Here is a 14,783-nt window from a genome sequence, read left to right as displayed (position 1 = left end):
CTTGGAACCTTTGCTCTTCCACGTCTCGTTCCTAATTGGCCTAGAGGAGGCCACACAACCTGTAAGTGGCAATCTGAAACCTCTCCTCCCTGCTCTATCTCGGGGAGCTGTTGACAGGCTCAGCCATGGCCATGATGGCGAAGTGAGGAAGGGCAGGGCCACATTGCCACAGCTCTCCTGTGGAAATATGGAGAATGGAATGTAAGCAATTTAATACCTGTGTAAGGGGGCTTTGATGTATCTTTTTGCTAATGAATACAAACAAGGCATGTAAGTGATTGACAGCCCAACTGGGTGATCAACAGTAGCATTGTTTTAAAACTCTCTTGGATTTTGCCAACCCACTAAAGTCAGTTACCGGAGCAAATTCCAAACATAGTTATGCAACATTTTCCCTGAAATTTTTAAGTAAAAATTGATACGGCTGTTAGGTTATTTCAGCAGATAATGGTATTTACACTTTTCAGATGGAGTAAATAATCCGTGTCCCACAGCTGGTCCCTAAAGAGTAGCAAGCCTGTTGTTTTTAAGGAAAAACTCTTGCTGTTACTGGATGTGTATCATTTTGGAGATTTTTTTTTTTGACAGTTGTAAGGTGTGATTTACTCATGGCTAACTGCCATGACTAGTTTTTTAAGATGTCATTAGGAAAGATACTACCTCGAGTGTAAGCTGTGTAACATATTCTTAAGTGTTACAGTTTAAAAGGAATCAAGACTAAAATTGTAAAGAAAGTGAATTTACTTTACCAATTCGTGTACAATTATTTACATGATATTGTAGCTGAAATAGCAGCAGCTTGACAGGATGTGTGGGCTCCCATCGCAGAGACAGCTCAGAACATTTCGGTGTGCAGTTCCAGCCCTGGTGAGTTCGTCCTTCCCCTCTTCAGTTTAAGCACACACGCTGCCACCAAGGGGCAGTGACACTCAATGCCATGATGCAAGGGAGGCATCAGGGCTCAGTGGTTAGGGTCGGGACCTTGGAGTCATACTGTCTGTGTTTGAATTGCGGCTCCATCAGGTATAAGCCTTGTGATTTGGGGCCCATGATTGCACTTCTCCATGCCTCATTTTCCTATCTACAAAATGAGGATAATGCAAATATAGTAACACTGACCTTGTGGGGTTGTAGGAATTAAATGAGATAGAGTGCACGTAAAGTGCTTAGCATAGTACCAGAGGTGTTAATACCATTGGAGTTGCCAGGGCACCAAATTATTGCTTTGGAAATTGATAAATAAAAGAAAGGAATCAAGAAAAGGAGCCACTAAAAAGGACATTCTTTCTTGCACTGGATATGACGGGGTGGCTCTTTGGCCTGGAGCTGCCCACATAGAGCAGGAGGCCTGAACATGAAACCAGCACCCAGAGGACAAGAGAGAGAAACCAGGGGGCTGCAGGACACAGCCAAGCCTGCAGTGTGCCACCTCTGGTCTTCTGGGCATGGGGACTGGAAGGACATTATCTACTGAGCAAACCAGCATGGAGGCGTTCCTGGTAGCCACAGATGAAATCAGAGTAAGGGGTACCGTCCTTACAATCAGAACAAATAAAGGGGAAATAATTATTTGGGGTGTGGGGGAAGTCTTGTCAAATGCGTAGTGGTCTTTTCGTTAGTCCTTTGTAATATCTGATTCTTTGGCTTGTGCTTCAGGCACGCAAGAAAGGAGGAGAACATCGTCGTTTCCTTTCTGGTCTGTCTGACCCTTCTGCCTCACATTTATTTTTCTTTCCATCTAAAAGAATTCCCTCTGATCTCTCATTTTCCCAAAGCCAGGCCCATTGACTTTACGCATAGAACGTATCAGTGACAACTCTTGTTGACTCTGCCCACTCCAGCGGCATTCCTTGGTTTAGAAATTATCCCAATTACCTATTTTAAGTTTTAATCTCCCTGATAATCAAACTTCAGAATCATACATGTGGAATCACCCAATTTCTGTACGTAACTATACAAATATACGTTATATAGGCACATTGCTTATATAGGAATAGAAAAAGACCTGGGCGTTTGCACAAGAAACTGTTGACAGGGGTTACCTCTGGGAAGCGGTATGAGGGGAGGGGGGCTTGACCTTTTGCTTCTACTGTTTTTTACTTTTATGTTGAAAATATTTTTCAAGTAAATTTTTAAAAACTGATAGAAAAGTTAGTGAGGGAGAGGCTTTCTACCACTGAAAGAAAATTATAGTTTCCTTTACAAAAGAAGAGAAAAAGAACTGTACTTGCTCAGCCTTTCATTCAAGGCTGTTGAAGTAAATTGGAATAACCTGAGCCGTGTGATACGGGCACAATGTGGTAGTTTTTATGTAATTGAACAGGACTTCCATCTTAGAAAACCATAAGTTAAGAATTTATGTTCATTCCTTTTTATATAAAAAGCAAAGAATGAAAAGAGGTGTTTTTTTTTTAATAAAAAGTAGAGTGACTTGACCCAAATGTCCCAGTGATCTGCTTTATTGATCTGTCCTTCTGGAAGCAGACCAGGTCCTGGTCACCTGGGTGTCCTCATAGGGAGCATTCAGCAAAGGTTGGTGGGTTGAATGAAACATCGCCATGTCCTTTCACATGGTGACAGGCACCCATTGGCCACCAGGAAAGATAAGTGCACTCTGACAGCACACACCCCCCCGGCTCCCAGAATTTCCCTGGCTTCTAAACAGAGGCCACCTTTGGAATGTGGTCATACAAATACAGTCGTGAGTCGCTTAACGACCGGGATACGTTCTGAGAAATGTCATTAAGCTATTGCATCGTTATGTGAACATCATAGAGTGCACTTACACAAACCTGGATGGTACAGCCTACCACACACCTAGGCTGTATGGTACTGATCTTTTGGGACCACTGTCGTATGTGCGGCCCGTTGTCGACCAACATGTGTTACACAGCACACGACTGTAGATGTTACCTAACTGCCCTGAAAAATGTTCCAGAACATCCATCTCCACTAAGTCAAGAAAATGGAAGTCCCAGTGGGAGCAGCACCATCTGTTTTCATTATAAAGATTTTTAATCTCTCTTCTTTCCTTTCAGTCCCTGGACATTTATATGGGCCATGTTTCCTCATGCATCATCTTAGAGTAGCTCGTTTAATTATCTGAATGACCAATAGATATAAATGGTTCTGTCCTCACATGCAAAGAAGGAGAAGGGAAGAAATGGGGAGAGAAAGTCCAATCCCCGAGAAGTTTGCCTTTTCTTAGTTTGTTTCCTAATTCTCCATTTTTACGCATTCTTCCAGTTTTACGCATCTATTTTAAAAAGTTTATGAAGCGCCTAATATTATCAGGCACTATATGCACACTTGATCTTAGCCAAAAGGCCAAGAAGTGATGGGCACTGTGTTTACTAGTCAGAAAATACTTTTGCTTAATGAAGACTTTAAATTTTTAAGTTATTATTTCATCAAAAAAACCCTTTTTATTTAAATTACACCATAATGAACTTAACCATTATAGTCTTTTGGGTTGTTGTCAAATTTTTGAAATGAGATGCTATGTATCAGCTGTGTTCAGTTGCCTATTAGAGGAGGAACGAAGTGGGTAGAAGGAATTTCACTTCAGATCCCGAATGGTGGGAACAAAAAAGATGTGAGCAAAAATGCTGCTTTCTTTCCTGAACCAAAATAAAACGGGGTGATTTATTCAGTAGGAAAACATAGTAGATTGGAGGAGAAGTCAGAATATAAATTATTTCACAAACACAACAGAATTAACTACAAGGATATTTTGCTTAAAGTAGAAATTATGATTCCATCACTTTATGAAACAGAATTAGTAATAATTTTTCTACTCATGCCAAGACTATTCTTTTATTTTTTAATGACTAATTTTATTTTTTAATGACTAATTAACTATATGACTATTTTCTCTTTCCTAAATTTAATGTATGTTTATAAAGGCTATTCATAGAACTCATCATTTCTCCAAAATGAGCTTAACCTGAAATCAGGATAGATTTGGAAGATTCATTGTAGTTAGAATTAGGGTCATGAAGGGCAAAAGCCGTATTTTTCAGCCTTTGTAAAAGAATTTATTAATGCAGCATGACAAGTAAGTACAATTTAGTGGCTCCTTCGTTATTTTAAGCAGGAGGCCTCCTTCAAGGCCACAGAAATAAAGTCAACATAGATCACCACTGACCCCAGGCGTGGGGTCAGAGGTCACCTCCCGAGGGCTGTCCGAATTCTTCTTTCCTGTGGTGCTGCGCTGACTTGTCAGGGGGCTGCGGTCCTTTGATGACCGAGTTTTTTATTGGGAGAGAATTTGATGCGAATGTATAAGGTCTTGTTAACATAATTCCATATTATGGCTGCCCAGCGGGAGTTTTATTTTAAAAGCAGATTTATTGGACATGGCTCTTTGTCCACCAGGCAGGGAGTCTCGGCTCTGCAGGCTCCATGTGCTTTCTTATCTGTTATTGCTTATGCTAAATAAGTCGTCCTGATTCTCGGAAGTGACGATTGCATCACTGGAAAGGAGCGTGGGAGTCTTCTGATTGAACTCATTTTTCCCTCATTTGAGAGAAATAAGTTGAAAATAGAGGCAAGACATTTCACACTTCCTGGCATTTAATATTTTGGCCAGTTTTAGCTCCCCGTTTTGTGACAATCAGAATGACCAGAGATGCATACTCTGATTCACTGGCCAATGCATCAACTCCAGGAACCGCACGAATCACACTCTACTTTTGTCAGCCTTAGTCTTGGAGCAGCTAAAAGTGAATGATGGAGAGTTGAATTTTCATGTCTGTGAAAATAGCATGTAAACAAGCAGAGAGTGCAACTGTGTGTTATCCACAATGGAAGCATCCATCGTATCGTTGGTCTGATGGGCCCAAATACCCAGCCTTCGGGGTTCTTCCTGGATGTTCTCACCTCACCTGGATGTGGACCTGCCTCATACTGGCTTCTGACCTTGAATGAACAGTGTTGCAGCCTCAGAAGCAGCAGCCATAAAGTCTGGGTAACATCCTTGCTCGGAAATGTGCCTTCGACCTAGAGAGTTAACTTAAGCGATGGGGCAGCATCATTGTGGCTGAATAGATCATTCCTTTTTTTCTCTTACACTATAAAATTCTGGTTGCTTTATCCAAATCCATAGACCACACGGATTATCGAGGCATCTTAAAATGCTCATGTCAGAATGCAGCTAGGCAGGAAAATTGAATGTGGAGTACTGGTGTGAGTGGTACCCAGGCAACTGGGAAAAAATGAGCCATTCCCACTGACGTCCCTTGTTTTTGATGTCCCAGTGCTAAACCAGTAAGCATGGGTTTCTTTCTGGGGTCTCCCCGGATGTGTGCAGCCACTGTAGTAACCAGAGAAAAATGTTATCTCTCGTCTAGGAACAGAAACTTCAGGAAGATAAGTAGCCATCCACAGACCTACAGTGTTAAGACACAAGAAGTCCCCACCACCTACAAGCAGGTTATTTGTAGTTAATTGTTTGAAATCCAGAGCACATTTTCCCAATGTTGTGTTATAAATGGACCTGTATTCCGGGCAGGCCTCAGAAGCCTTTTTAGCCCATAATATACCTAAAGGACAGTTCTCTGCAATCAGCAAAGCAGGAGCTAGCCACCACAGAGCAGAGTGTTTTATACATTCAGCCACATGGAGACCACATCCCATTGCCCCTTCACTCACAGTCTCCCGGGCCAGGTGGTTAATGAGGCCTGCAGGTGCACAGACTTCTTCCCCGACTTGCTGCTCGGGCCGGGAAGGAGAAGTAGCAGCATCAGCAATGAAACGGGCTTTCCTCTCCCCTTCCTCCTCATCGCCTCTCCCCCTCCGCCACGGAGCTCCCCTGCCTGGTGCTAAAGCAAGGGGGGTGAGGCAGGAGTAGTGGCAAGAGGCATCCTAGGCCACACTGTCTAAGCCAGCCCTTCTCTTGTTTTTTCTGAGGAAGATTAGCCCTGAGCTAACCTCTGCCACAAATCCTCCTCTTTTTGCTGAGGAAGACTGGCCCTGAGCTAACATCCGTGCCCATCTTCCTCTGTTTTATATGTGGGACGCCCACCACAGCATGGCTTGCCAAACGGTGCCATGTCCGCACCCGGGATCTGGACCAGTGAACCCCCGACCGCCAAAGTGCAATGTGCGAACTTAACTGCTGCGCCACTGGGCAGGCCCCTGAGCCAGCCCCTTCTCGTACTGTAATGTGCACACGATTAACCTGGGGACCTGCTGGAATTGCAGACTCTGACTCAGCAGGCCTGGGGTGGGCTCTGAGATCCTGAATTTCCAGTGAGCTCCCAGTGATGCCAACGCTATTGGTCCACAAAGCCCAGTATGAGTAGCCAGAGTCTGTCAGCATCATAGAGGGAGGAGGGGGTGGCAGAGAGGGAAATCCTGAGTCATTACAGAAAGGAAGTAGAGAGTGAGAGAGCCGAGCTCCATTATACAGGGCTTATCTAGGGTCTTTTTTTGCCAAGAACTCTCTGCCAGGTGGGAAGAAGCGGGCAAACCCTGGATGACCTTGAGGGCCAGCTGTGTCACGGCGTCATCTCATTAGAGCGTTCTTGGCCAGGGCAGGCAGGAGTTTTGCGAGACACAGCACTTAGCCCTCAGGTGAGCCAGGCTAAGCAGAATCCCAGGTGTCCTTCCTCTGAATGATGGATGCAGCATTGCTTTACAGGCATCCTTTGTATGAAAGGTGCACTATGGAAGCACAGGAGGAGATCTGAGAGTCGGTAAGGAGTGGATCATCCAGGAGCCTCACAATCTAGATCCTAGACTCTGTTTTAGTGGGTGAGAATCACCAATTTGTTGTTCATGCCATGGAGTCGATTCTGACTCCTAGGGACCCTGTGGACAGCAGAGCGGACCCCTGCCCGGTCTTTCTATGCCATCCTCTCACCGTCCAGCGCTGTATCAGACAATGCTCCACCACTATTCATAAGATTTTCATGGCCAATATTTCAGAAGTGGGTGGGCGGGACCTGCGTCCTAGTCTGTTTTAGTCTGGAAGCTCCGCTGAAACCTGTCCGTCATGAGTGACCCTCCTGGTATTTGAAATCCCATTGGCACAGCTTTCAGCATCACAGCAACACTCAGCTGCCACAGTATGACAACCAACAGACAGGTGGGTCCCTGACTGGGAAACAGACCCAGGTGGAGGCAGAGAGAGCGCTAAATCTTAACCACAAGACCCCCAGGGCTGGCTGAGAATCACCAGTGGGAATTGGCAGTCTTCCCCAGGTCTCCCAGGGTTGCTGATGCACGTGGGCAGACAGCGCACTTTGGGAAACTGATCTGGACGCAGTGCAGCGAAGCAGTGAGGAGCGTGGGCCTGGTTCAGTCCTGCCTCCACCACTAACTGGCTGTATGTCCTTAAGCACATGCCTTTGTCCCTAAATAGCCTCTCTCCTCATCAGTGAAGTAGGACTAAAATTGGTACCTACCTCTGAGGCAGGTAGGGAACTCAAGTTACCCACGTGAGACTCACAGAGTGCCCCAGCGGTGGTGGCCGTGGCAGTGGTGGTGGTTGAAGGAGTAATTTGAGATGACAGACATGATGCAACATTTCCCATTTACTGCTTATTAGCTGGGTGACCTTGGGCAAGTGGTTTAACCTCTCTAAACCTGAGTTTCCTTCCTCGTCACATGGAAATAATAAAAGTACCCAGCTCATAGCATAGTCGAAAGGATAAGTGACATGCTCAGCCTCGTGCCCAGCGAGTTCTCAATAAACGTCAGTTACTGTTATTCAGGAGCTGGAGAAATCTCTGTCTGGAGAATAGGCATTTGTAAACTGCTCCAAGAGTGGTAGATTTTACAAAAATGTGCCTTGGGCGCCGTAATTGGGGGTGAGGTGGAGGCCATCGCTCACTCCACTCACGGCCACTGTCCCTTCAACCAGAGGGCCTCATCTTTGTTGGGGTTCAGCGTTAAGATTTGACTTAGGGAAAAAAAGATTTAAAAATCACTCTTTTGCAGCTATGGTGTGCTGTGGGACCGTGGGGAGAGTAAATGGTCTGGATTTTCAGGAAGTTGACATTTGCCTTTTCTATTTCATTTCCTAAACAAAAGTGGAAACAGCAGACAGTGGATTTAAAGAGAGACGTGGATATCTGACCTAAAGTTCTACGAGGCTGAATGGAATCATCTAATTAATTTATGCCATTAGAGGTACAGTATTTGGCGTGATCACGCCCTGGCATCTGCTAACACCGGACTTTTTTCTCCCCTAGATGAGCACCATGCCAGGGCTGCCCACGCGGCCCTGCTTTTACGACATCGATCTTGATACGGAAACAGAGCAAGTTAAAGGCTTGTTCTAAACGAACAGACTTTCACAGGACCCGGTTCAGGTAGGCTGTTGTGCTTTTACTTTTTTTTTCTTTTTCTTTTCCCCTGTCTTTTTTAGTTTTGTTTTGTTTTGTTTTTCTGATATTTATTACGAAAGTGGTCTGATAAGTTAATTTCCTGACGTGGTTACTAGAAATTTCTACCTAATGCCAGTGCGTGGCTTGGATCACTCCTGGCCGTGGATATGCAGTTCGATGGTCAGGACACAAGCTCTTGACGTCCCTGGACTCAAGTCCAGTGAAATCGTGTTTTCTCCAAATATAGATTTATCTAAGGCATCTCGTGCCATAACAAGGGAACCCTGTAAACTCATTATTCCTTTTCTAGAATTAAAACTACTATCTACCATCATTTTAAAAGAATAACGATACCTTCCTGCCACTTCTCTCTTGCTGCAGACTTAGAGTCATGTGATAAAGGAACTCGGGGTACGTGTTTCCTAGGGCTGCCATCACAGAATATCATGGCTGGGTAGCTTACAGCAGAAATTTATTCTCCCCAGTTTCAGAGGCTGCAAGTCCAAAGTCAAGGTGTCAGCCAGGCCATGGACCCTCTGGCACAATCCTTCTGGGCCTCTTCCCAACTGCTGGTGGTTGTCATCAGTCCGTGACATTCCTCAGCTTGCAGCCGCATCGCTCCAGGCTGGGCCTCCAGGGTCCTGTAGCATTCTCCCTGCGTGTCTCTGCCTTCACATGGTGTTCTCTTATAAGGACACCAGTCATACTGAATTAGAGCCCACCTTGCTGACCTCATCTTAACCTGATGACATCTGCAAAGACCCTATTTCCAAATGAGGTCTCTCTTATAGGTCCTGGGGGTCAGGACTTCAGCATGTCTTTTGGGGGACACCATTCAACCCGTAACACTCGACTGTGGCACAAGAGGTGGGTTAGGCTCTCATGCCACCGGAAAGACACATAAAGATGGGACAGATCTTCTAACTCGGGGGGCCCTGTGTGTCACAGGAAGGACAGGGCAACAGAAAGAGCCCTGAATGTCTCACGGCCCGCCCAGTTTGAGGGACTTGATCTTGACTTGGAGCTGGCTGAGGCAGCCCCCAGCTGGGGCCCCTTGTCTTATTCCTGTCTACCCCTCAGAACTACAGCCACACCCACTGGCTTCTGTCCTAGCTTCCCATCATGAAGAAAAATGACCACCCGCCCTGGAAAACGCCCAATCAGAAGTTTTAAAGCCATCGAGCTGCCTTTCCCCAACCCATCTATCAAACGTGTCCTCACCGTATTCTCCAGGCACATTCCTTCCCCCAAAACACCCCCAATTCATTCTCCCTGCTCACTCCTGCTCCTGTCCCTTAGCCCAGCACCCCTCCCTCTTGCCAACATACTCTGGGCCTTCCAGATGAGCTTTCTTGACCTAAAGACCTTTCTTTCCAATTGTCCCTGAGTTATGGCCCCAAGCCAGGCAGACAGAATCCTTGCTTTCGTCTGTTTCGCTGCTAGCAGTCAACATGGGGAGATTTTTATATAGATATATATATATATGTCTTTGTTACGAAAACACTACAGACCTAGGCTGTGCTGAGGAAGCTGAGGGATCACACCTATCAGATTATACTGATACCCGGCATGGAATTTTTGGTTTTCGTTGTGTGTGTGGTGTTTGGTGGTGTTTGTATGTGTTTTTTTGCGGGGGAGTAGGAGCTCTATTTAGTTTTAACCACCCCCACTTTTCAGATCTTTGTCATTTCTCAAAGAGAAAACTCTAGAAAATGAACTAAGGGAGACGAATTTCACAAAGAAGCCCATAAACTTGAGCTTGGATAACAGGGTTATTTTGGTCTTAGTGTGACTGTGTGTGTGCGAATGTCTTGGGTTTCCCAGCTGGGCCTTGGGAAAATCACAATATCATTCCTCTTAAACTGAAAATTGACCCCTATCTTGCCTAATCTCCCTTTTCATGTCAAGAACCCAGTATGCTACATTTCTGCCATTTTTCCTTTTTCTCCAGAACAAGTCTGTGCAATCCTTTTAGTCTCTTGGACAGTATTTTTCCAGCCTTTGGGTCCATTTTCATTTGCTCTCCCTTGTTTTGAAGCTGCAAGAACTCTGGCCTAGAGAGGTCAACAACTTGCTCGAGTTGCACAGCTAATAGGTACAAAAGCCAAGATTCAGCCCAGATCTGCTTGCTGTCAGTCTCCCCCATCCTTTATGCCTCCAACCAAAGGATGCTCTTTCATTTCAGTCACGGGATAAATGAACTGTGGCCCCTTCTGGAAGACCATAACCAGCTATTTGAATAGACCTGTAATTTGGGGATAACCGGGTGATCTTTTAAAAATAGCAACAGCTAATTATTTGAATATTAAAAGCTATGACTGTCAAAATTCTTTTTCGTCAAAGTATAACAGGGCTATCTCTTAGTTCACGCCCCCACCGAATGGCATTTTCCCTCTCACTTATCCAAGGCTTCTTTCTTCTTTGTGAACTGCCAGATCCCATTCTAGGCTTGGTGGGCAGTGGCTCAGAGCCCATCGCTTGACCCCGCTTGAATTAAAAGTGGATCTGGTGTCATAAGAGAAAACCACTGTACGTGGCACACATTCCTTCGCAGGGACCCCTTACTATAACGATCCCACAAACATTCTTTCTGTTTCCTGTCCTCTCACACACAGCAGGCAGGCACCTCCCCTCACAGTCAGAGGTCTGTGGCTATTAAAAATGCATAAAAGAAAAATGTTGAAAACTTGGATGACAGCCAACTTGGACCACTTTGGGCATCAGAAGAGGAAACGTCTGGTTGGTTGCTTTGCTCACATCGTGGTCAGATCGTTCTGTGCACTCAGCGGCCGCGCAGCACACGCATTATTCCTTGCAGAGCGTGTTGCAGACGCGCACCACGTGGAAGAAGCCTGTGCTGGGCCAATGGTTTTCTTTCCTTCTGCTTCCTCTCCTTTCCTGCTTCCCTCACCCTCGAGGAAATTGTGGGAGACTTCATATGAGTGTGAGATGCCACGAAAGCACTAGAATTTGAGCTCCTGCTCCTCCTTTCCAAGATGTTGCTGTGTGCTCTCGCTATTGTTAGAATGGGGCGTGATTCATTCTTTTGGAAGTCACCAAAGAGAACTAATTAAAATAAGTTGTTTGTCCCCGGGAAACGGATCCTGCGACATCACCGTCCAGTCTCTTGTTTGAAGACGGTTCGATTTGGGGGTTTGATCTCCACCCTCACCCCACTTTTGGTTTCTCGTTCTGAACCTTTGTCATATTTTGGAGCCTTGGCAGGATTCGAATGAGCGCGGTCAATTCTGGCAGGTTTCCTGAAGGACGCAGAGACTCCCTGCTTCGTGCTGGTGTGCAAGTTATGTTCAGTACAGAATCAGACTGACTCTGGTCCTGCTGTAAATGTTAGTTACTTCCCAAAGACTTGTTTTTCTTGAATTGCACACACAGAAAGGGGTATAATACCAGCTCCTTTCTTCTCAAAACTGCCTTCTGAGCAGAAATTTTCAGTGATATGTAATAATCCCAAGTTGCTCTTGGGTATCACTGCCGCCTGCAGCCCTTCTGTTGTCAGGGCTGTCATCCCAAGTTGCAAACCACAGGGTTTTGTGGTTCCCTTGGGACCAAAGTCTTGAAACTCGATCTTTTCAAGGAGCAGCTCAAAAATTGCTCAGCAACATTGTGCTTCAAGAATAGCTCCTCTGTTCATCACCCTGAGCCATCCTTGGAGTAAAACAAGCCCCTCTTCTTTTCCCTCCTCCAGGCAAGAGCCAAAATAAGCTGTAAGCCCAAGCCACTTAAATAAAAGATTGTGATCATTAAATCTTCTTCTTCTTTTCTTTTTTTTTTTTTGGCTGAGGAAGATTGGCCCTGAGCTAACATCCACTGCCAATCTTCCTCTATTTTGTCTGTGAGCCACCACCACAGCATGGCCACTGACAGCTGAGTGGTGTAGGTCTGCACCCAGGAACCAAACCCCGGCCGCCACAGCACAGCATGCCAAACTTAACCACTAGGCCACCAGGGCTGGCTCTGTGATTGTTAAATCTAAAGATGACATATTTAGCATCTTGTTGACATCTAAAAGATGGTGATAATTAAATCTCCTCTCTCTAAAATGGAATGTTTTGAAGCTTAACAGTTGGCAAATGTTTAATTCTCTCTTAAAGAAACTTTTTCTGGGCACTCTGACTTATTATTATTCCCAAACCGAGATAGAATGTTTTATATGGTCTATCTTCATAGACTTCTTTCCACTGAATAAACAATAAACAACTGATTTATTTTTATGTTTCACCTTAGCTATTGCTTTTCTGACTTTTGTAATCTATAATCAGACTTTGTACACTTTTGCCAACCCAGCGAATTTTCTTAAAATATGGAACCACAAGATTCTAAACCCCTTTAAACACAAAACATTAGATAAAAGGTAACATGGTGAATCAGCTGGTCTTCCCCCACCCACCGCTGGAGCTTCGAAGGCCTTGTTCCAGCTGTGCCTCAGGTTGCCTCCACCCTCTTCCCCCCCAGCCCCCCATCCCTCCCCAGGACTCACCGAGCCTCATGTCTAGGGTCACCAGAGCCACTGAAGTGAGGCTGGCCGTGTCTCTGAGTGCAGGGGCACCAGGCAAACCTTCCTTCCTAACATCTAAAATATTTCCTTTGTGTTGATGTTTATTTTGCTTGCCATGCTTCTGTTTTCTGTTTACTTCCCTGACTTGAATCAGACTCCAGGGAGGAAGTCATAGTCTCCTGGGCCCCTGTCTTCAGCCCTGTCTTCTGTTCTGAAGCTAATCAAGCATCCTTTCTGGCTCCAGACCCCTAACCCATCTGTGGGAGGCCGACTCGCTGTATTGCAGCCAGGTGTGAACTCTTGGCCCAGTAGATAAATTCTTCCGTGTATAAATTCATATTAGAGGCCAAATACTTGCATTTACATTTCTTCTGGAGCAGTGAACACATTTTTTCTGGAGGTTCTGAAAGACACGTTGTTTGTGTCTTCTTTTTATTTTATTTTTATTTTTATTTTTATTTGGTGAGGAAGATTGGCCCTGAGCTAACATCTGTTGCCAATCTCCCTCTTTTTGCTTGAGGAAGCTTGTCACTGTGCTAACATCTGTGCCAGTCTTCCTCTATTTTGTGCATGGGATGCTACCACAGCATGACCTGATGAGCGGTGTGTTGGTCTGTGCCTGGGATCCAAACCAGCAAACCCTGGGCTGTCAGAGGGGAGCATGCAAATTTAACCACTACGCCGCTGGGCTGGCTCATTTCTCCTTCTTAAAATGTAGTTTGATCACTTTTCTTTCTAAAAGATTGCAAGATTCAACAGCGGCAGAGTCAACTTTCTTTGAGCGATGGCAACAAAGCTTTAACAATAATGCAAAGTTCCAGGCCTACTGACTCATTTGTTCTAAATGCGTTTTTCAGACCTCATTTTCTGTGCCCACCTTAAAAGAGAAACTGAAATTCAAGGCGATAGGATTCCTAACCTAAAGTCCTGAGCGCTCTCAGTCGACGGGATCCTGGAGACTGTCGATCCCAGATTGGGAAGTCATGGAATTTCTGCTTGATCTTTTAGGAGGTTCAGAGCGCTGCCTGCCGTGTCCGTGCCGACCTGGTCACGGAGTGCGGCAGAGGTGGATTGTCCGCCGCTTCTGCGTAAAAAGCTCCCAGACAGTGACCCCAGCCCTGTGAAGAGCATCTTCATCTGCTCTTGGATTTTCTTTTAGTCTCCAACTTTAGAGCTATAATAAATTGACAGTTTAACACCACAGGCAAAAGCTATCCTTAAACCACTGAATCCTTTTTTTCTGTTTTCAGGCTCCTGAAAGGCAAACTGCTCCTTCCCTTTGGCTGCAGCTGGAGAAGAAAGTGAATTTGAAATATGCTTGTTACGCAATGCTGGAGAAATGGTGAAACAGGCCAAAGATTTATTCTTCCTTCAAGACGAATCCTGTTCACAGCAGAGTCTAGTGTTCAGTAAAAGGACCTCCACCAAGTTTGGAGGAGACTAATTTATTTTCTGTTTCTGCAGAGTTTACATTATTTCCCCCTGCTTACACTTTAGAATGTTTATTTTATGGGGGCTGCGGGATTTAAAGAGTGTGAACGAAAAGGTAACATTTTCCACTCTGGAGTTTTCTATTTTGACTTTGAACTGAAAATAAACATGTATCTAGAAAACCAACCGGCAAGTTTTCAGCGCCAGATAAAACTCTGCTCTCTGGAGCTAACCGTTCATGTCGGGGCTGTTACCCAACACCGATTTCCTGGAAAATTGTGAATGTGACCAGAGCTTTATAAACATAGCACGAAAAGAATCACACACACAGAGAAATATCTGGTCAATTGTGAAATCAGGGTAATCATTATACCTACCTCACAGGGTTGTTTTGTGGCTCAGATATGCCAGAACCACGTGTTGGACACACCGGAACCATCTTCTGATTGTCGAAGATTTGTAATATCCTTTGGAACAAAGTGCATTTTATATCCAGAACTATC

At 45.0% G+C, this 14,783-nt stretch overlaps 1 protein-coding gene across 3 annotated transcripts in view; it reads left to right on the top strand.

The window, feature by feature from the left end:
- Positions 1–14,466, top strand: part of MTHFD1L (methylenetetrahydrofolate dehydrogenase (NADP+ dependent) 1 like) — a 190,719-nt gene extending 176,253 nt beyond the window's left edge. For all 3 annotated transcript variants that reach the window (XM_044761002.2, XM_070490499.1, XM_070490456.1), the window contains 2 exons: positions 8,199–8,318; positions 14,100–14,466. In XM_044761002.2, coding sequence (XP_044616937.2) covers positions 8,199–8,288 — 90 coding nt within the window. In that variant the 3' untranslated portion in view covers positions 8,289–8,318; positions 14,100–14,466. The remainder of the gene's footprint in view (positions 1–8,198; positions 8,319–14,099) is intronic.
- The last annotated feature ends 317 nt before the right edge of the window (positions 14,467–14,783 follow it).

This window comes from Equus asinus, chromosome 1 (genome assembly GCF_041296235.1).
Source record: "Equus asinus isolate D_3611 breed Donkey chromosome 1, EquAss-T2T_v2, whole genome shotgun sequence".
Classification (NCBI taxonomy): Eukaryota; Metazoa; Chordata; class Mammalia; order Perissodactyla; family Equidae; genus Equus; species Equus asinus.
The sequence above is the reverse complement of the archived record's forward strand: the minus strand, read 5'-3'. Positions and strand labels throughout refer to the sequence as shown.